The 23,928-nt window shown below is 35.1% G+C and overlaps 1 protein-coding gene across 4 annotated transcripts in view; it reads right to left on the bottom strand.

Annotated features, from left to right (window-relative positions):
- The window catches only part of Snca (synuclein alpha), a 96,176-nt gene extending 73,814 nt beyond the window's left edge, over positions 1 to 22,362 (bottom strand). The window contains exons 1-4 of one of the 4 annotated variants that reach the window (XM_058583854.1): positions 22,261 to 22,362; positions 19,512 to 19,657; positions 13,095 to 13,136; positions 6,470 to 6,612 (exon numbers count right to left, since the gene is read on the bottom strand). In XM_058583854.1, the coding sequence (XP_058439837.1) occupies positions 6,470 to 6,612; positions 13,095 to 13,136; positions 19,512 to 19,632 (306 nt within the window). In that variant the 5' untranslated portion in view covers positions 19,633 to 19,657; positions 22,261 to 22,362. Of the gene's footprint in view, positions 1 to 6,469; positions 6,613 to 13,094; positions 13,137 to 19,511; positions 19,658 to 20,781; positions 21,052 to 21,159; positions 21,307 to 22,125 lie in introns of those variants that run through there. The other 3 variants (XM_046459016.2, XM_046459013.2, XM_046459015.2) reach the window with 3 other exon arrangements.
- Between the last annotated feature and the right edge of the window lie 1,566 nt (positions 22,363 to 23,928).

Below are 23,928 nucleotides of genomic sequence, written 5' to 3'. Positions count from 1 at the left end.
AAAGAGGTGTACTCATTACTGAAATGTTCTATCCGTGTTTGTTAGATCTACTTGGTCTATAATAACGTTTGCTTTATATGTTTAGGGGCTCCAATGTTAGCTGCATATATATTCACAATTTTTATATCCTCTTGATCAATTGGACACTTTATATATTATTAAAGATTAAGTATCCCTTATCAGAAATACTTGACACTAGAAATAACATAGACTTTTGAGTATTTTCAGATTTTGGAATAATGGTACATGTATTCTTATAAGCTAAAGTGAATTTCTTATAGGTAGCATTAGTTGGGCCTTGATTTTTTATTGATTTGGCCATATCACAGCTTTTGACTGAAAAAATTTAGCCCACGTACACTTACAGTTATTATTAATAGGTAAGGACTTCTTACTACCATCATATGGTTATCTCAACAGATGCAGAAAAAGTATATGACAAAAACCAACATTCTTTCATTATTAAAAACTCAAAAATTAAGTATGAAAAGATGTATATCAACATAATAAAGTCCATATATGAGAAGCCCACAACAAACACCATAGTTAGTGGTGAAAACCTGAAAAAAAAAGGGAAGAATGCCAACTCTTGCCACTTCTATTCAACATAATACTGGAACTCTTAGCAATCCATATTGGAAAGGAAGAAATGAAATTATACATATGTACATATGACAACTTGATCTTATGTAGAAAAAAAACCCTAAAGTGCCCAATTTTAAAAAAAAGCTAGAAATAATTGATAAATTCAGTAAACTTGCAGGATACAAAATCAACATTACAAAATTGATAGCATTTTTATATACTAAAAACCAATTATCTGAAAGAGAAATCAATAATACCTTTTACAATTACATCAATAAAAATAAAACATTTATGAATCAATTTCACCAATTTTTTAAATACCTATCAGGATTCTGAAAATTATAAAACATGAATGAAAGAAATTGAAGAAAATAAGAATAATTGGAAAGATCATCTGTACTCATTGATTAGAACAATCAATATTCTGAAAATGTCTGTACTACCCCAAACAATCTAGAAATTCAATGTACCCATCAAAATTCCAACTGTATTTTTTCAAATAGAAAAAGAAATCTTAAAATTCATACGGAACCCAAAGAGTCAAAGCAAAATATTCCAAATAGCCAAGCCAATCTTGAGCCACAAGTAATGGCACAGGCATATGATATCTTTGTAGCTGATTTTAAAAAATAATATAAAGCTATAGTAGTCAAAATATCAGTGCACTATCAAAAAACAGCATAAACAGCAATGGAAATGAAAAGAGAACCCATAAATAAGTCCACACATTTGCAATCTATTGATTTTCAACAAAGATGCCAAGAACATGCAATGGTAAAGAGGGAGTCTCTTCAGTATATGGTATTGAGAAACCTGGATATCCACATGAAAATTTCTTTTAAAAATGTACTCTTATTGCATACCATAAACAAATATCAATTCAAATGGATTAAAAACTTACATAAACACGATACAACAAACTATAAAACTAACTAGAAGAAAATAAAGCAGAATTTTCCAAGATTGATTTGAGCAATAATTTGGGGAGTTATGACCCCCAAAACACAGACAACAAAGCAAAACTAAGTAAATAGAATAGTATCAATCATAAAAGCTTCTGCACAGCAAAGAAAATGATCACCAGAATGAAGACACAACCCACGCAATAGGAGAAAATGTTTGTAAACCATATATCAGATAGGATTAATACAGAAGGAAATCAAAATATAGAAGGAACTCAAGCAACTCAGTAGCAAGAAAATAAATAACCTGATTTATAAAATGAGCAAATAATCTGAATAGACATTTCTCAAAAGAAGAAATAAAGATGGCCGGTAGGCATATGAAAATATGCTTAACATCACTAATCATGTGGGAAATGCAATTCAAATGATTTATCACCTCATACCTTTTAGAATACTTTTATAAAACAGACAAAAGGATGGCAAGAATGTGGAGAAAAGGAAACACTTTTAAACTGTTGTTGAAAATGTAGAAAGGTACAGCCATTATGGAAAAGAGTATGGAAGATCCTAAGAAAATTAAAAACAGAACTATCACATCATGCAGTAATCATAGTTCTAGGTACATAGATCTTGAAAATCTATCTGCACTCCCACATGAACTGTGGTATTATTTTCTATAGTCAAGGTATACAACAAACCCAAGGGTCAATCCACAGATGAATGGATAAAGAAACTGTAGTGTGTACAGATTCAGTGTTCAAAAAAAAAAAAAAAAAAGAAACGATTCCATTTGCCACAATGTGGATAAATTTGAGGACTTTATGCAAAGTAAACTAAGCTAGGCACAGAATGACCAATGATGCATGATCTCTCTTCTATGTGAAAGCTAAAAAAAGTCAAACCCAAAGAAACAGAATAGAACAGTGGTTGCCAGGGACTGGTGGATGGAAAAGAATGGGGTCAAAGGTATACAATTTCAATTAGATAGAATGAAGCAAAAATAAATAAATAGAATAAAAATAAGTTCTGAGATCTAATGTATAGCAGGAGGTACTGTATTTAATACTACTATATTATGTACTTGAAATGTACTAAGTCGGTAGGTTTTAAATGTCACCACAAAAAAGAAAATGATAGTTGTGTGAGATAATGTATATGTTAATAATGTTGACCCTGGAATCATTCAGGATGTACACATACATCAAACTCAGGAGTCAGAATGCAGCTCAGTGGAAGAACCCTAGGTTTAATCCCCAATTCCACAAACAAAAACAGAACAAAAGGAGCAAAAAAATACCTATCATATTATATTCTGTAAACATATAATTTTTATTTACCAATCATACCTTAATAAAGCTGGAGAGAAACCACTTTAAGTAGCTGTGGTTATATCTTTCTGTTAACATCAAAAGTAGGTAGAATACATCAAAGCAAGCATTTCTCAAAGAAATAAATGCACCAAATAAAAAGAGGAAAATAAAAATGAGCTACTAACCATCTTAGTTTCAAATAAAACAGAAAAAAAGGGAAGGAGGGAGAGAGGGAGACAGTTTGCTTACCGAACATCCAGTTATAAGCCAGATACCCTTCAAGAGCATAAAGGGGGAAACCAATGCCATCACCTACTTTGCAGCATTCCTGACCCTAGAGAGAAATACCAATAGCCAAGAGAATGGCACAGCCATTCATCTCCTCCTGCAATCCAGATATCTAATAGTCCTCATTGTCACATTCATATTTCTTCAAATTTCTAGCATATAGCAAACCATCATTATTTCTAAAATAACAAGTATTTGAAGATGAAAAAAAAGAAAAGAAGAAAGGAAAGGAGGGAGGGAGGAAGAGAGGTTGTAAGCTTTTCATTTCTCTGACCAAAATACCACACCAGAATGATTTAGAATAGGAAAAGCTCACACTGTCAGAGGTTCATTTCAGAGTTGGCCAACTCCATCACTCTGAGCCCAAGGTGATGCAGAAGGGCATGGTAGAGAAAAGATATTTAGCTCATGGGAGCCAGAAAGCAGAGGGAGAGAGATCAAGGTGCCAGGGACAAACATAAACCCCAAAGGAATTATCCTAGTGACCTACTTCCTATAGCCACACCCTACCTGCCTATAATTACCACCCAGTTGGTCCATTCACCTCAGGAAGGACTGATAAGGTTATAGCTGTCATAATCTGATCCTTTCACCTGTGAACATCCCTGATTTAACCCAGGAGCCTTTGGGGGACCCCTCATACCCAAACCACAACGGAAAGATGGAGAAAAGGCAAGGAGATGAGGAGAGGAGAGGAGAAAAGAAAAAAAGGAAGTGAGAAAAAGAGAGTTATTTCTATTCACATGGATCACTCTAATTAGAGTGTAAAATATAAAATTAAGTTATTTCAAATTTCTTATTGAATAGCTCAATAATTTCATTTATACTCTTTAGAATTTTTGGCACAATTATGGGTGTTTATTAGAATATTCCTTGAATTATTATAGAAACTCAGCATATTATTGCTAAATTTGGCTTTAACAATTTTCTAGTAGAATTCGCTAGTAAATGAGAAAGGGTTTTAAGGGATCTGCAAAAGGTCATCCAGTCAATTAATGACCAAGCAGGACACAAAGATCAGCCATTTTAGTTCCCAGTCCGATGTATTTTTTCCCATAGCCATGCTACAATTTCTAGGTCTTATGATTTCGTTTCATTTTAGAAACTTGTTAGAACCTGTAGTACCCATTAGACAAATATCTCCAAATGGTTTTCTTATATCATTTAGATTTCTGCTTTAAACTATTAAAATAAGTAGCAGTGTTTTTAAAAGGTGAAAAAAAGCAATTTTAAAAATGATAAAGCACTTTCACACCTCATTTGTAATTTGCATTATATATTTTAAATAAAGTCAAAAAGTAGAGGGTGTATGTTTGCCTGATTTCTTCATATTCGGAAGCAATGAAATTCTCCAGTTAAATCTGGTTGTCCACATTTCAGTTTATAAAGGCACAGAGGAGGTTCACTATTGAGGGATTTGTGGGGGGAGTGTTAAAGTAGATGGATCAACATTCTGGGCGCTCAGTCCACCCCGCCTGGTTGTACGACCTTGAATACTTAAGTCTCCTCTGTGAATTTCAGTTTTCTCATCTGTACAATCAGGAGATTGTGCTAAATCATGTCTGTCAATGGATGTCTCCTTAGGCCCTCCTGTGTTTATATGTGAGCATGCATTTTTCTGAGAAGAGGTTCTATAGCTTTTATTAGATTGTCAAAAGAAACTGGATCAAAAAGCAAGTTAATTGCTTCTGTATCAGTATCTGAAGTCCCTCGTAACTTCTGAATATAATAAAGCTATGAACATAATTTCAAATGGGAAATAGGAATCAGTATAACTATTAGCACGAATAAGATTATTGGAAAAAAAAAATTCTGTACACAGGTGCATGGCTATGGTGAAGCATACATTTAAATGTTAGCTGAAGGAATTCTCTAGAAGCCCAGTCCAGATTTTCCATGATTACCATTAATTGCCCAGACAATGTAACTACATATGGAAAATCTAAATATATCATCAATTTCTAGTCCATCCTCTTTATTATCAATATTTTAATGGGCCACCAAGGTAGTCCTGCTACTTAGGATTATACGAGGATCAGTTATATACTCGCACACACACACACACACAAAAAAAAAAACAGTCTATCCACACAAAGCTTCTTTCTCACAGTTATCAAAACATCCATCCCCAAACCACTTTGATTATAACCTTTGAATGGATGGCTGAATAACTGATGTTCTTATAGAATGCACGATTACAAAAGATTCAGAAAGTCACTCTGCTTATTCACATATTTTCTTCCTTTCATCTATCCTTAATTTAATAAAATTCATTAATTATCTCACATGGCTGGAAATTCTCCTGGACCCCTGTCAAATATCAGTGAACAAAATAAACACATTCCACTCTCATAATCCTTACTTTGTGCAAGAGGAGAAATGAAATAAACAACATATGTAAAAATAAGTAAATTATTATTTTAAAAGACAATAAACACTTGGGCAAAAAAAGGGGGGTGATGAGACGGAGTAGAAAGATGGAGAATATCACAGGAGAGGTTTCCAATTTTAAATAGGTCAACGAAGGCTTCACCAAGAAGGTGTCATTTCAAAAAGTCCTGAGGAGATAAGGGAGTGAGCCAAGTATGCAATCTTGGGGAAGAGCTTTCTAGGCAGAGAAGGAAACAGAGCCAGGATATGCTTTATTTGTTCAAGGAATAGCAAGGAAGCCACTATACCAGGGGAAAAGCAAAAATCATCCTGATGTTGTGATCATGAAATACGTAAAATTTCATCTTTGGTTCACATTTCATACTCTATTATTTCTGTATTTAAGAAGAAAGACATAAGACCTATTTTATAATCTTACTGGAGTCCTGAATTTATCAAGGTTGCAAAGTTAAAATTCTTCTGAAAATTTATGAATCACTCCAGAACCATGATCTGTTTGGTATGCATTTTAAATTTCTCTGTTCAGACCAACATATATTTGTAAAAAGCTGTTATTTGATATGCAAATATGGTATTTAATAGGAGATGATGTCATTGTACAGTAATCAACTAAAAGATCTTCATTTTAGAAACTGAGAGCTCAGGCACAAAGAGATTTGTTATTCCAACAAAGAGAAATTCTAAGATTCATAGTTAACATGAAAGCACCCGTTCTTTATGAAATGTCACTGATCCTTTTGGCATTTACTACATTGTTCTTTTCATTAACTTTCTTCCAGAAATTGAAACAATGGTGATTACTGTACAATTTATAAGGCATTTCTCTGGGTTATTACTGCAAAGAACAAAAACCATATAAAGATAGTAATTTTTTTTTTTTTAATGAAGGGAGGGTCAGGGAGCCATCCCTCACAGGAAGCATCTTATTAAGGAAAATGAACCATGATTTCAGGACCTTATAAATATAGCATAAAATGTGGGCAACCATACCTTGCCCAGCTGGTCCTTTTTGACAAAGCCAGTGGCAGCTGCAATGTTCCCTGCGCCCTCCACCGTCTTCTGGGCTACTGCTGTCACACCGGTCACCACTGCCCCTCCAACATTTGTCACTTGCTCTTTGGTCTTCTCAGCCACTTGAACAAATCAAAAGCAACAATAGATTAATGCATGGTGGGATGACAGTGACTTTAAATACTTTCTACTGTGAACTTCTACATATCTGTATTGACCTAAGCCCTAGATGATGTGATGAAGGAATCAGAAGAAACAAAATCTACCAAGATTCAATCTTTGAATCTTTGCTGAAGCATTTTCTTGTAATTGTGCACAATGCTAAAAGGTGCTTCAAATTTAATTATCATGAAAGTACACTCATTAGCAGTTTGGGTTGGATTTATATTGAGGAAAGTGTTCCTAAAGCCATACTACAGGATTAGTTACAGTTGAATCAGTCTCAGCGTGAAATGTATTTCTTTATTTCATTTTCAGTACCAATTCTTTGATCTCACACACCAAATTCATTTTCACCACACCTCCAAAGTAATATAACACTTACTGCTTACAGGTGAAGCATTACTAATCCAATGATCCAAAATTGGAAATGCTCCTAAAATTCAAAACTTTTGGGCACCAACATAGAACCACACAATATTATTTAAAATGTCATATAAAATTATTTCCAAGATTCATATAAAAGGTATATGAAACAAAGAAATTGTGTTTACACTTGGGTCCCATCAGTCCCTTTCTTAAGGTATCTCCTTATTTATATGTAAATATTCCAGAACCAAAAAAGGAAAAATTGAAATTTGAAACATTACTGGTCCTAAGCCTTTCAGGTAAGATAGTATACATGTTACCTACACATGCTAGAAATAAACAACAATAGAAGGCAACTTCTATCCTTTTAGAAAACAGAAGGGTTCTTAGTAATAAAATTGATTTTCCATAAGTTCAATGGGAACTTAGGAGCTAGACTTTGAGTGTGATAACAGATTTATTTGTCACTCAGTTTATCTTAGTAAAATAAAATAAAATAAGAACTTAAGAAAAGGCAGTGTTAATAGTGTAGATTGGATTTGTAAGTAGAGATTTTAACTTCATATCAAAAAATCTCCAAGATATTCAAGAATTATATCTAAGTACTGAATGGTATTTCCATATTATTTCCATAAGATTGCACAAAGAAAGCTCCAATTTAAAAAAGGGGTTTTTTTTTCAATTAACTAAAGGGTTCTTTGAAAAAAAAAAACAAAACTAACCAAAGAAAGAGATTCTGCTTTTTTAATATTTCCAAGGTCAGTAGAAAAATGAAACAGCTCCTCTTCATCCAAACCTCCGTCGAAGCCTTAGGTCTTGCATCTCATCTACATGTATGTCATGTTTGTCTTTCATTTTGTCTCACAAACTTATCCTTTGTTTTCCCTCCAAACTTAAGAAATCTTTGCTTTTGAGGGATACTCTTCCTCAGGCACTCTCCTAAACAAATAAAAAGACCATTTTTTCATGCTTTATACTTCTCCAGATAAGCCTCAGTATGGTGACCCCAAAGAATTACACTATATCAGCTCTTAAGTGTTATTCACACGATTATTATACTATGCAGAGCTGACATCATTAGCTGGAGAGGCCAATAGTTAAGCAAGATGGACAATGCAATTTGTTTTGAAATGGACTACTGAGGTCATAGAAGCCAACGTGGTTTGTAAGGACTCTTTAGTCCAAGCAGTGTGGGGAAGCCTGACATGGATCACAAAGCTTAAAGCCAAAAAGAGTCCACAGCTGATGTTGCTCTGTGTCTATCTGCCTTTTAGGCTAGAACTTTGTAGATTACCTACTGTCTTCCCTTCTAGGTCATGGCTGATACCTCTTGAAGAGTCATTGCTAACCACAATCCAAATTCTATTCAAATGCCAGTGAAAGACTGTCCTGGAAATTTCATGTCTTTAACATTCCTGGAATGTTGATCCTTTAAAAATAGTGAATTGTATGGTTTAAATTGTCACTGCTTTTCTTTTCCAAGAACACGAATAGAAAGTTTTGCTCAAGACGAACATTTTCTTGTCATAAAATCTTAAAGCAAGACAAAAATAGGTTTTGATTTTTTTTACAGACTCACGGTTTTTCTGCCAGCCATGAATTTTACAGTATGTAGATAATCCTTTACGTATGTATAAACTTTAATATATTGTTTTAACACATATAAACTTCACAGTAAAATGAACCTTGTATGTTACTATAATTTCACTAGGCTTTATTATTTTAACAGCAAATAAATTAATTCCATTACAAATGGCAGAATGTTCAGATATCAATAACAGACACAACTGAATAGATTTTTCTAGGACTGAATATTCCAAGAGGATCTCTCCTGACCTTGACCTTAGTATTTCCCCTGAGTCTTTTAGACTGTTTCTCCACTCACTGAGATGCCAAAACAAAAGGAACCCAGAGAAATGCAAATCAGTAGACTTGGATTTAATGAATGGTATTTAATTTTAAGATAAAAGAAAAGAACTTCTAATTGGGACCACAAAGGATTACTTTCCTCCCATCCAATAGATACTATAATATTTTTAATTCATTTATCTCCTTCCCAATGTGCCAGTCTTTCCCTTTTTTGTCCATACAGCTCCGTCTAGTTTGAATCCTTTATCCCATTCCTGTTCACTAAGCAGACTCAATTGCTTTTGCTGAAACTTAGCTCAAATGTCATATTCCATTTAAAAAAAAAAAAAAAAAAAAAAAAAAAAACTTTTCCCAAAAAGTACCTTTTTTCCTCAACACATGACCTCATAAAGTTTTAGACATACTCTGCTACTGAACTTCCTTCTGCCTTGCACTATAATTATCCATTAACCACTAGTCAGCTCCCCTTCACCTGCCCTATTGTGAGATATTTCAAATTAAAGGATCCTGCTTTATTTTTGCTATATTATCCCTTCATAGACAGTCAACACATAATTTGGAATGCACTAAAAGGAATATTGTGTCTATATTAAATGTTTACATTAATTTCAATCATTAAATTTACATTTTGTTTAGCTAAGTTAAAATTCCAAAATGGAAATACAGAAACAAGTTTTAGAATAAGGTAAATCTAATCTTTGACATTAAACAAAACTATAAAATAAGAAGTTCTAGTTTGAATTGGCATACAAATTCTAGATTTGGGGAAAAAAATTTAAAACAATTTACTGAGAAATATTATTAAATCATGTTGAAAATGAGTTTTGGTATGTTTTATTATGATGTAATAAATTTCTGTTGCTAAGAATCAAAACCTTCAGAAAATATCTAGTGTTCAACATTTCTTTATACCATACTTACATGAAAAAAAATCTACATATATGTGAGGTGTGTGTGTTTCTGGGTTTTTTTGTGTTTTTTGTTTCTCGGTGCTAGGGATTGAACCTATGAGTGTTTTACCATTGAGTTACATTCTAGCTCTTTATGTTTTTCATTATGAGACAGTCGATTAGGGCCTCCCTAAACTGTTGAGACTGGCTGGACTCAAGCTTGCGATACTCTTGTCTCAGCCTCCCAAGTCACTGGGATTACAGGCACTGCACCTGGCCTATCCTAATTTATTTTTAAAGCATCTCTCCAAAGACATGTGTTTCATGGGCTGTGGCTGTGGCTCAGCAGTAGAGCGCTTGCCTAGCACATATGAGACCCTGGGTTCGATCCTCAACACCACATATAAGTAAATAAAATAAAGGTATTGTGTCCAACTACAACTATTAAATAAAAGACATGTGTTTCAGTTAGTCCAATTTAAGACATTCTCATATATTCCTTTAACATTATGCTTTGGTTGACAACTTAAATATAATTTTCTGAGGCCCAAATGCCAGGATTTAAGGTGAAGCTTTCTTTTTTTTTAACCTTGAAATTATATACTTGGAGAATTTACTTCCTTTAGATTTTATTGATAGAAAACCCCTGGCATAAGTTGACTGAAATCTATATTTCTGCACAAGCAACTCACGAGCTAAATCTTGGGGAAAGTGTTCTTCTAACAGTATTGGATAATGTATGTACTATAAAATATTTTCTTGCTTTCCTCAATAAAGACAATAATGAACAACATTTATTTAACAGTTATGATGTACCTATATAAACATTTTAGACCAAGTATAATAAGCAATCAGTTCTCTCCTTATACATTGAAGTGATTATCACAAACTTACTTATCCTCATAACTGGAATTTGGGTTTTATAGTAAATATAACAAATTAATTAGTGTGTTTATCTGATGTGGAAGAGGAGTGGCACTTATTGCAGCTACTTTTACTTGAAACGTCTTCTCAGAGTCAGAGTAATTATGACATCATTTTTTATATTCTGCTACTTCCAGGGTCATTAACTGGTATGGTGACTATACTATTGTCCAAGCCTAAATCACCATATCCTTGCTACCTAAGGGCCTTTCCCATAGTTTTCTGTGAAACACTAGTTTCTCTTGACTCTATAACTATTGAAAGAAAATTTCAAGAGTCAAATAAGGTTGAAAAACCCTGGGTTAAACTATGTTATGAAAATTTATTTTACCAAAGAACATTTCCTGTTCTTTAACATGGTAAAGGAAGGATTACATTACACAATTTACAACATTATAAAACCATAGAAACATAAGCTCATGGGCTATTTTACTTCAGAGAATATTTTGTAAAATGTTGAGCGCCTCTCTCCCTCTGTCTCTCCCTCTCTCCCTCTCTCCCTCTCTCCCTCTCTCTCTCTCTCTCTCTCTCTCTCTCTCTCTCTCTCTCTCTCTCGCACACACACACACACACACACACACACACACACACACTCACTCATAATTACATTCTGGAAAAGACTAAAACTTTCCAAACTTGTCAACAGTTAATCCTTGTAGCTCATCTTCATAGTTTCCTTTAGAAATCAGTAAGTATTAGTAGGCTTCTGAGATTTTCAGCAGATGGAAATATTGGGACTTGCTGTCTTCTTTCTAAACCACATGATTCACCCTCAACTGTCATAATGGAACACCATTAATCTAGGTTGGCTGCCTTCAGATAGTATAGCCTCCTCCTGCCTGCTATCCAGTTGTTACAAAAATCAAGATTAATAATATTTACAGAAGGCCCCAGGAAGGTAATCAATGCAGTGCCTTTAGTTGCCTAGTTTTCTGCATTATATATTGAATTACAACAGAGTAAACAAAAGATGCATAATTAGCTTTTAATAGAATCAGTTGTCATAAAGAGTTCTGTTTTATTTTGTAGTTTCAGTTTTATAAAAAATATAAATTCAAAAGGCATATGAGCTGGGGGTGGTGGCCCACGCCTGTAATCCCAGTGGCTGGAGAGGCTGAACAGGAGGATCGAAATTTAGAGGCCAACCTTAGCAACTTAGAAAAACCCTAAGCAACTTACTGAGATCCTGTCTCAAAATAAAAAATAAAAAGGGCTGGAGTTGTAGCTCAGTGGTAAAGTTCCTCTTGGTTCAATCCCCAGTAGCCCATCACCCCCTCCAAAAAAAGACATATGAGATGCTTTTATTCACATGCTATAAAATTGTTGCTTAAGAAAGGTCTACTAGAAAGAAATGATACCTGTATAGTACATACTATTTGCTTTCAGTTTTCTAATGTTTTGTGTATATCGATTCACTTAATTCTTTTACGGATGAGTAAATTAAATCACACAGAGGTTAAGAATCATGCAGAACATCACACAGCTGGTGTGTATAAGCCGAAATTTGAACCCAAGAGATTGACTCTAGTGTTTGAAGTCATAACCAACATCTGATTTAAGATTCCTGTTTCATTTTCCCCATCTCCATTTTATAATTTAGTGACACAAAACATGTTATTTTGGTGAGGCACTATTATATTTAAGGCTTTCTGGTGATATGATTCATGTTTCTGATGGTATCTCATCTCAGCACACCTGTCAGGAAAGGGAGTCATCACAACATGGAACAATGGCAGTGAGTCTATAGGATAATTTGTTAAATTTTTATTCACCTTTGATTTTTCTATTGCTATCATTATTACCGTCATCCTCCTGATGCTCATCATGACCATCATTTTCACTATTCTTTTTCACTTTTTAATTATAAATCTTCTTATAGACTTATTCAAATTATTGACACAATTGGGTCAAGTAGAGATAAATATAGTAAACAATTTATAATCACCTCAAGGGCATTTTCTATAATGTATTCTGAATCATAAAAGAAATACTATAATCAGCATAATTTATGGCCAGAATATTTTATTGGACTTAAAATTTTATGTTAATATTTTGACAAATAATAACCTTCACATTTTGTTAATGCTAGCAGTTTGCTGATTTTTGGTTGGAATACCTGAATGCCCAATGACTAGATATTAAACAGAGCAGGTCAATGCAAAGTCTTAGCAATTCTTGGCAATTAAATATATGTCTTTCTTGTTTTTCATGAATATATATAATTAAAACATTCATAAATAAGTAAGTTTAAATTAGGCTAATACTCCCTTAGAATGCTCCTCTATAGGCACAGCAGTTGTTTACAATTACATTCTAAATAATCAATGCTAATGCCCTATTGGTTACCCAATATTTTGAATGTTATCCCTGGATATAAGCCTCTGAGAGCTTACCTGTTGTCACACCATGAACCACTCCCTCCTTGGTTTTGGAACCTATAAAACAAATGAATTCAAAACATAAGTCTCAAACCATCTTTAGATGACTAGTTAGCCAATTTTAATTACAACCAAATTTAAAAATCTCAATCTTCAGAAGTCCATGTGTCAAGATATTTTTGAGGATACCAAAAATAAAAACAAAAGGAAACTGGAGGAAATTGAGTAATCACTACCACAGATAGAAGAAAACAAAGCTAACAGGAGGGAGGTGAGGTACGGAGAGGTTGATCAGTGGACCCTAAGTTGCAGTTATACAGCAGTAGGAAGTTCTGGGGTCATCCTCCACAATGATTACAGAGAGCAACTGTGCGCTATATATGCTATATATCTCAAAAAGCCAGAGGAAGAGATTTTTGGACGTTTTCACCATAAAGAAATAATAAATGTTTGAGATGGATATATTTAAGTTGATTATATATATATATATATATATATATATATATATATATAAACATCACATGGTATTCTATTAATATAAACAATTTTGTGTTTTTCTGTATCAGTTAATAAAATACACTTAATTTTAAAAATGAAAGAAAAGACTTGGGCATGAAATGACCTTTTATTCCCTTGCTTCCCACTTCACAGTTCCACATACAGAAAGACAAAAAGTGAGATAACACTGGAGTTAGTGAGAAAAAGATTTTAGATTCAGAACTGTTGAAGCCACAAAAGCACAGCCCAATAGATGAGATATCCCAGAAACACAGATGGAAGGCAAAAGAAGGTGGTAACATTTGTCTAGCAGCTATTATGTAAAAGGCTTATTAAATCTCATTTAATCTTTATGATATTCATGTAATAGAAGTGTATTTTGCCCATTTCATACCTGAGGAAATTAAAAAACCACAGTGCTTTGCCCAGTGTTACGTACTAACAGGCTACAAGCACATTCAACCTTTGTTCCTATGTTAGATAAGAATTTCCTTCAAACCTTGACCATTACTAAATTTACAAACAAATAGTTATTACATGCATTATTCAAACTATGTTTCTTAATTATTTCATTCATAACCTCTCTGAGGTTGAATTTTCAGTATAGTTGACACCATTTTTTTTGGACTAAAAGGTTTTTTTTGGGGGGGGGACTAAAAGAAAATAGCAAATAGATTGAGATTTATTTAAAAGCTATTCTAAACCTCAAATAATGTCACTCTATCAAGACCTAGAAAATAAGGAAATGAGGACATAGAAGCTGAAAAGGATTTAAACTCATATGTGAACATTAAGATAATTATTAAGCTTCATTTAAAAAATGCACTAAATTTTGTAAAACCCTTCCTGAGCATACAAGAAATAACTAGCAATGCTTTTTAAAACAAACCAGAAAATTGTAAGGGAGCCTCAGTTTCCTTTTCAGCAAATTTAATAAATAAATTAATCAACTACTCTCAAAATAAAAAGGTTTTTAAAACCATGGGGACAGAATATGATTACTTAGTGGTTGTGCTGGTTTTAAAATGCTAACCATCAAGTCAGAGTCCAAATGGTAAGAAAATACATTGTACAGATATTTAAATTTTTAATAATCATCATTATCTCTTGCTCATAATTCATGAATCAAACTTTGAAAAATGTTTATCTGAGGTTGTTTCTAGATCCAAATTTATTTAAAATTTAGAAGATTTTCATGATCTAATAATGATTGATAAGATGATCTAAATAAATACATAAGATCATACTGAAAATATTTATTGAATATGTTTGAACATATAAAAATGGCATTAAGTGAACTGTGCATGCATCATATCTGAACCTATTGAACCTTGGCTATTTTATAAAAATAGCCAATGGAACTTTCCAGATTTAATAAAATAAGTATACATAAGAATTTTCAATATCAATGTAAAGACCCCTCTCCAACACAAATAAAACATAAACTAAAGCTTTATAGTTAAGCATGTAGTCTTTGGATTCAGAATGTCTGGGTTTGAATATTCATATCACCTCAAAATAGGCAAATACACATTACTGGTCTACATGATGATAAAAGGAAATAATTCATATGAAGTTCTTAAGGCATGTTTAGTATATAGCAAATACTTAGTAAGTGATAACTATTATTCTTCATAAATAATGTTTGCAAAGGGATTTGCAGTTTAAAGCAGAGGACAAAGCACCAACTTGTAAATGTCATAAAAATGAAGATGTATGGTTGTTAAATATGTCAAAGTATATATTATAGCATTATATATAATACAACATTCCAGACAAGGTTCATTTTTAAATGGTATTGTGACATTGTGAGATGCACTGAGCCAAAGCTGTGTAAGTTATCTTAATAATTAATGAGTGGAAAATTACAAGTAGTCAGTAGAAAAACCTGATTGTCTTATGACCTTTATTGTTGAAATAAGATAATTCAATCTTATTTATAAATACATAAAGAAATGAAAATGTTAAAATCAATTTAACTTACTCTTAAAATGCTATTTATTTAGTATACTATAATTCAAAATATTAACAATGAAAGTGTTTTATTGCTTCATAAAAATTTTATCAAAAGTAGTTTAAGTTGGGCATGTTGGCACATTCCTATAATCCCAGCAACTACAGAGGCTGGGGCAGAAGGATCACAAGTTTGAGACCAGCCTCAGCAATTTAGTGAGGCCTTAAATAACTTAGCAAGACCCTGTCTCATAAATAAAAAATAAAAAAGGCCAGAGATGTAATTCAGTGATAAAATACCCCCAGGTTCAATCCCCAGTTTTTTTAAAAAATAAGTTTAAAACAGTGTTTGCTTTATCATTGCATAACTTTCTATTTGGGCACCTTTTTATGTTTTTTTTTTTAAAGAGAGAGAGAGAGAGAGAATTTTTTAATATTTATTTTTTAGTTTTCGGCAGATACAACATCTTTGTTTGTATGAGGTGCTGAGGATCGAACCTGGGCCGCACCTGGGCCACACCTGGGCCGCATGCATGCCAGGTGAGTGCGCTACCTCTTGAGCCACATCCCCAGCCCCATCTTTTTATGTTTTAAAGAACCATCATAGTCTTTCTACGTTTAGATCAATTTCCACAATCTTATCCTTTGCACTTTTGATATGATAATATCTCCCTGATAGTTTCTTAAAGTTAAAGTGTTTTGTGACATTACTTTCTCTGATAACACTCCAACCAATCCAGCCTCTCCTCCCTAATGTTGATATACTTTACTTTCACAGAGTCTTCTTGACAGCATACCTAGAGTCTCTGAACTATACTAGTAACCATATTCCTGTGATCAGCTATTTCTTCAATAAATCAACATGTGTTTGATTCAAATTTTACTTCCAGCATTTTCTACTTCACATATTTGTTTCATCTTTGTGGGCCTCTTTGCTGTGCCTATTGTGCACTTCTGTGAAATATCACATGGATTGATCACTAGAAGACAAGGAGGCTATACAACTACAGGTGTTGTTTCTGCATGAACAGCATGACAAATGCAAAGTGACAAATCACTGACAAACTTTAAAGGTGATGTAGTTTAGTTGTTGAGTATAATGCAATTCTGTTATTTATGTAATGATATGGGGACTGAAGAGCTAGCAGTAAAGTTTATGCCTTGTGCAGTTACTCTCAATTTATGCACTGTGATAACAGAAATTTAAATTGCGCTGTTAGGGGACAGGTGTGACTTTGTGTTAACTGTAATCTGTGTATACTGGGCAATGCACAATAAGAACACCTCGTATTTAAAAGAATGTCTCTCATCTCTATCCCTCACCCTCACACCCTGCACTCCACATTTTAAAAAGTAAATAAATACTTGTGGAAAAGTTTAATGGCTGATCTGGTTTTCCCTCTCTGCCTCGGCAGTACCTGAGAATTTGACCCTTGGTTAAATTGTGGAATGCACCTAGAATCAAAGACAAGAATCCCTATGAAGTTTATACACACACACACACACACACACACACACACACACACACCAAGCCAATGACCTGTTCTTTGCTGTCATAATTGTTCATTGGTAATTTAATTTCATTGATTATTAACCCTTAACTCATGACCAATCTCTAACTGATAAAACATACTACAAAATAAGTACCAAGGGGCTATGTGAAGCAAGATATCAAAGCTGAAGGGCTAGCAGACCTGATGACCTCTTTGAGCTAAGGTAGCCCACTCCTTCCCTATCTCACCTCTCTTACCACCTCACAGGGGTGCAGGGTAGACAAGATCACAAGTAACACCTGGGATTTGCAAGAGCTCCACTGTACATTTTTTGCACATGCTGTGTTGACTTTCTCAACCTGTGAGGTGAAAGCATACTGTGACTTGAGCATTTGAGATCAGTCACACTGGTGACTACATTGCTGGTTGAGCAGGAAGCTAGAAGAATTGTGAAGATCATCATTTTCTTGCATTTATTTTTACAATCCTTTATATTATATAAAGATAATTAAAGTTTTCTGCTTTTGATTTTTGAATCCCAGTTTACAATTTGTGAGTCGTGTGATTGAGGAGATTTGTATCTACTAAACTGAAGTAGGCTGATTGAAAATTTCTGTACACAGATTTCACCAATGGAGGAAAAAATACATAAAAATAACACTGATTGTTATGATAGTTCTTCAATCATGTAAAAGGTAGTTTTCAAATATGTATTTTAAAAAAGGAATGAGATTACTATTGAGGCTTCTTCCAAACTTCTTCAGACAAAAGTGAAATTATACATTTTTCTTTGATCACTTCTAGTCTTTCAAACTTGTTATTAGCAATGGTTTTTGTAACAAAGGATGAAAAGATAAGAATAAATCATATTGGCAAAGTAATTGCTCTCTTGGAGAATTGATCTGATTGTAATAACCATAGTTCTTATAACTGAGAATGTGCTCAATTACTCATATGTTCTGTTTTATTATGCCATTCTCACAAAGATTCCACAAGGTAGTTGTGTTTTTCTAGATCATATTTTTACAAATGAGGGAAGTAATACTCAGAAAAATTAAGTACCTTCACTAAGACACTAAAGGTAAGAAGTGATATAAAACTTACACAGATAACATCAAGTCTGTGTTCTCTCCACTTTATGAGTAGTCCAACTATGGGCCTATGGTCAATTTCAGTCTACTATCCTCTTAGGTAAAGTTTTTTTTTGAAACACAGACATACTTAATTATCATCTATGGTTGCTTTCACTTCAATAGCAAAGTTGAGTAGTTGAGACTGGGATCTTAAGGCCAAAATAATTACTATATGATCTTTTACCAGAAATATTCACCAAAACCTGGACCATGTTCTCATGTCTTCAGTTGGTCATTTTTCATCCTAAGTCCTATATACATGTTCAACTTTTAATTGGATTTCAGAACATAACCAATAAATAATTTGTAAGATATACTATGTGTTAGATATTACAATAGCATTGAACATTAGTAGAATATTTGACACATTAACATATTACAATATTATACAATCACTTAACAGCAAATAAGAGAATTAATCTCTGAAAAATAAAAACATTTTATTTTCCCGAACTCATAGTTAATAATGAAAACACATAAGTGTTCTAAATGACAAGATCTATTCATTATCTGAAAAAGAGCAATACATTACATCAATATGCAATAGTTTCTGTGTTTATTACAAACTAAGGGAGTAAGTCTTAGCATTCTAAAAAAATAACATTAGAGAACAAAGTTACTGAGTAATTGATATTAAAGAATAGTTGCAAGCCTGAAATTGCAAAACATCTAAAAACTGAGGATAGAGAGAAAGATAGCAATTACCTGGATGTCACTAATTCTGTACTTCAAATTTCATTTAAAATACATAATCACACTTCACAAAAAATAAGCTGAAATTAACTTATCAATCTTTTCCCTCTTGTTCACACTCATTTTAAGATTTTCTGAAAATATCTTAAGGTAAAGAAAGTATATTTTAAGAAAAAATTTGTGGAGAGTTTCAGTCAATTAAAAAAAGAGTCTTTGAAGAATAAGTAAAAGTGATCTGCTATAAACTTTGATGAGAAGCATTCATAAAATGGTTTCAGGCTATAAATGTTTGCTCCCTTACCGTGGATTGACACCATGCTTTCTTTAATTCCATAAACCTAGAAGTAGCATCCATGCCTTCTATACCACCCCATATGCTCATCCTCTACCTTAATTGCTCATCTTCATTTAGGAAGAAATAAAAATCCTAGTTTTCTAGAAAAATGATTCTGGAAATACAAAACATTAGCCTTATCTTTTACGATTTGCTAAAACACACACATTTGCATTCACCTACCTATGGACAGCTATGACTCATACCATCCTTTTGAGAAGTGATCACGCGAAAATGAATCAAGCAAGAAGCACCAGCATTAAGAGTATCAATCATTCTGAGCCTTCAGTCATGAATAGAGATGAAATGACATTTGGGGTTTACATACCTACATAGAGAACACCCTCTTTTGTCTTTCCTGCTGCTTCTGCCACACCCTGTTTGGTTTTTTCAGCAGCTGCCACAACTCCCTCCTTGGCCTTTGAAAGTCCTTTCATGAATACATCCATGGCTAAAGATTTCCTTCACACTACCCTGGAGAACACAAAATACACTTCCAATGAGAACATCTGGACAAAAACAACCAAGAGTAAAACATCCAAGATTAAAACAAACAAACAAACAAACAAAAAAACACTAAAGAACAACAGTAGAAATCCTCAAGACTGAGAGACTTTAAAGTACCCCCATTTCACCCATGGGACAGACCAGTCTTTTTAGCTTTTGTATTAAAAAATTATCATCTCCCATCCACATTGGCTAGTAAAAGTCTAGTCACCTAAACATAGATTAGGATGAATTATCTGAGTTGTTCTTCCTGCATTTCAGAAGTGGAGTTGCTTGAAAAGATAGACCCTCTCTTTCAACTTCCCAGGGTCCAAAAGGTAATAGTAAAGTTAGAAACATGCTTAGAAGAAAGGGAGCTGGAGGCTTGGGGTCAGGGGAATCCTTAAAATGAATCCAAGCAAGGGCTTATAGGTTGATCCAGGAGAGGGAGGGAAGAGAACTAACTACCCACTCCAGATGTGGCTGAACCTTATGTTAACAGCTAACCCAAAAGCGCTGGTTTTAATCCTGCAGACCATCCGCCCTGGGCTATCTACTCAGAACAGGTCCTCTCCATCCTAAGGGCAGACTCCAGTCTAGTGCCAGCCAACCCAGAGAGCATCTTCTCAGCTAGAACGTGGTATCTGACCTTGAGCCTCGCACTTGTTAACCCCTCACCACCTGTTGACTTGTCTTCGCTGCACTTCCATTTAATTATTTACCAAACGCAGCTTCCTCACTTTCCAGAGAAAACTGAGTAAGCGGGCTGCGGGAGGGGGAGCGGGATGTGATAAGAGAAATAAAAGTTGAATGTTCACGCATCCATCATTCTAGCGTTTCCGCAAGCAAAAGCATATTCCGGAGGTGCAACCTGACCCCTCAACCTCTGGGAAGGAGAAGCTGGGAGTGTAGGAAGCAGGAGGAAACCCGGGTCAATTTACTTTCCTTAAGCTCACTAACCCACAAGTACCCAAAGACCCGAAGCAGCTGGTCGCCAACGCTGCACCAAACCACCTCCCAGGAGTCCACGGTGACTCCCCTACTACCAGTCCCCCCGCCCCCCGCCGCCCCAGGATTTCCAAAGCTGGGGGGTTATATCTACAGGTACTCACCTGTGTCCCTCTGCGTCTCCAGAACTCCAATTCCTCCTCCTCTTTTTTTTTAATTTTTTTTCTTTTTAAATCGAAACAATTTCCAAATGTTATTTAAATAGGTAGAGGGAGGAAAAGGAGCCCGTAGGAAGGGCGGAGGCGGCACCAGGAGAGAGGATGGTCTTCAGTGGAGGCTGCTGTCAGCACAACACAGGGACTAGAGAGTGGGGGCGTGGGAGGCAAACCCGCGAACCTGTCGTCGAATTGCCACTCCCCGTCCCCCCACACAGGAGGATCAGAGAAAAAGATACAGAGGGTCGAAAGGGAAGGCGGCCGAGAGAGCAGAGGATGGAAAAGGCGGGGCTGGGTCCCCGAGGGCTCTCTAAAGCCAGCACGCACCTCACTCCACGTCGCCGCGCTGGGTCGCTAGCCCACTCTCTTCGGCCCCCTTCTCGTGGTCTCGGTCTACCTCCCCCAGTCCTCTTCCTCCTCCTTCCCCGCGGCTCACCGCCTCCACAGCTGATTTGTCAGCGCCTCTCCCCGCCCCTCTCCCCGCGCTCGCTGCTTTCGCTGCCGCGTGCGCTTCGCTCCTTTTCTTGGATGGAGATGGGGATGGGGGTGGGGAGCAGGTTGCACCTCCAACTGCAGCCCCCCCTTAAGGTCCGGGCGGCGCATAGGTGGACTGTTCCGCGCTTCACCTCGAGTTCAGGGTCACGGGGGCTCTAGGGGTTATCGGGTACAATTACGCTTGAACTCCAGTCTCCCCCGCTTCCCCACCACCTGCTTCCCTGTCTTGGGCTTTCCTTTGGTTCCTCTTGGGGACCCTCGCATCAGAGTCACCACCAAAAACAGTGCCTAGCTCTTGGGAAGAAGCTGAGGGAGTCAGGCGGCTTTGGCAAGGGTGCTCACAACCAGTCCATCAGGAGCACGTTCCTGGCATCATTGAGATCGATATGGTCTAAGACACAATTTTAAGGGTCGCTTTTGTTCAAACATCCCCAAGATTTTCATTTGCTCTTAATCTGGCAAGAGCCCTAAAGGGTCCAGCGGTGGAAAGAAGACGACTACGGAAGAGTTACAGGTCCAGGAGGCTGGGCAAATCCTCTTCCCACCCCACTATCACCATTTTCTTTTCCACCAATCAGCGGATGCCAGACGCTGATTTTTTTTTTTTTTTCCATCTGTAGAGCAAGAAATAAATATTCCCCAGCCGTCGAAAACAAGCGATCATAAGACATTCTCTCTTCGAAATGGGACATTATTTCTAGACCCAAGTACATGGTCTAGGAGATAAATCCGGTGTGGTTTTACCCTCCGGGAGCATCATATCCAATTTTTGAAAGGCAGATTCTGCACACCACTCACCTTTCTGACTTCTGGTTCTGGTTGCAGTCGGAGCTGACCTCTCCAGTCCCCAGCACACACACGTACACACTCAGACAAAAAGACATACAAGCGCGAGCTTCAAGACGATCTTTGCATAGGTTAATACATTTTCACCTCTTTCAGAGCTGAGTAGAGAACAGCTGTTCCCGGATCCCACCGGAATGGAGAACCAAGCTCCTCCCTCCAGCAGAAAGCCTTTGCTTTCTTTGCCTGGATTCTGAACAGTACTAGGAGGAAAAACAAGTTTTTGCTGCATTTTAAAATTTTGTTTTGTTTTTATTTTTATAGGAAAAAATGTTTTCTCTGACTCTCATACTCATTTAGGTTCTAAATGTTGTGTAAAATGAAGTTTAAGTTTTATTTAAAATTTAAGTAAAGTAAAGACATTTTAGATATCCTTAGACCAAATACAACCTTTTGAAACCAGGAGGGAAAAGAATTAAATAATTATGTATTAAACATATAGAAAAGTACATACACACACATACATATATGTTTGTAAAAGAAAGAGATTTATTGCTTGAACTCCTTCACTCTTAGTATACCTTTTTTAAAAAAGTAGCCTTTGTAATGCAATAGTTTATATTTTGCTTCCTTGGGATCAGAGAAAGAAGGCTGGACTTGGAAACTGATTGACTGCCTGGCTTTGAGAAATTATGCTTTCCTATCTCCAGTTTCCCCTTTTGTAAATGAAGACATGAACTTAGATAATTCCTCTCTTTCCAACTTTTTACTACGGAAAATATTCAAATCCATACTAAGGTAGAGAGAATAAAGGACTCCCATATGAATATGACTCAACTGCGAAATTTTTCAGTACATGGTTGATCTTATCCCATCTATATGTCTATCCACTTTATCACTATCAACCCCTCTTCTTTTTAGCAAATTCTAAACTACGTATATATTTTCAACTGTGAATAATTCAGCCTACGTTAATAAAATGCAACAATTTAAAATAACAAAAACATTAGATGATATTTTAAATGAAAATACAACTTATATAGTGAAACGGGTTCATTTTTAAGTGCATTTATATCAGTTTTGAAAAATCCATGAGTTAGTGTAACATCTCACTTTGGAGACATAGAACATTTTTATTAGCCCAGAAAGTTGCTTTGTACCCTTCCAAGTTATGCCTCTTCTAGTTGTACATATACCATAAAAACAAAATCTCATACTATGACCTTTGTTTTGTACCTCTTGGATGTTTTTTTCATTCCGCATATTGGTTAAATTCATTTATGATTTTGCATGCATCAGTAGCTTTGTCTTTTTCTAAAATTTGTTCTTTTTAGATGTACCTGATAGTAGAGTGTATTTTGACATATTATACATACATGGAGTATAACTTGTTCTAATTAGAATCCCATTCTTTTGGTAGTACATGATATGGAGTATCACAGGTGATGTATTCATATAAGAACATAGCAAAGTTATGTCTGATTCATTCTACTGTCTTTTTTATTGCTTTTTATTGTTTCATTTTATTATTGACAATAACATATGCTTTCCACTATGACACATCACATCCAGGTACCTTGATAGATTATGATGTCAATTATTCAATGTATTGTTTAATATGACATTTCATACTTCAACAGGAACCTCCTCAAGACCCAGTGCATTAAATTAAAGAGGTAAAAAATATTTTAGGTCCCATTAGCAGACCAAAGAACAAATTATTTGGGGTCATTCGTGCTTCTTATAACAGCAAAATTTCACACCCTTGTATGACATTTTATGGTTGGTTAAGAACTAACATGTCATTTAATAATAACA

This window comes from Marmota monax, unplaced genomic scaffold, assembly GCF_021218885.2.
Source record: "Marmota monax isolate L192 unplaced genomic scaffold, Marmota_monax_Labrador192_F-V1.1 WCK01_AAM20220418_F8-fsc00002, whole genome shotgun sequence".
NCBI lineage: Eukaryota > Metazoa > Chordata > Mammalia > Rodentia > Sciuridae > Marmota > Marmota monax.
This window is presented reverse-complemented; position numbering and strand designations above follow the sequence as displayed.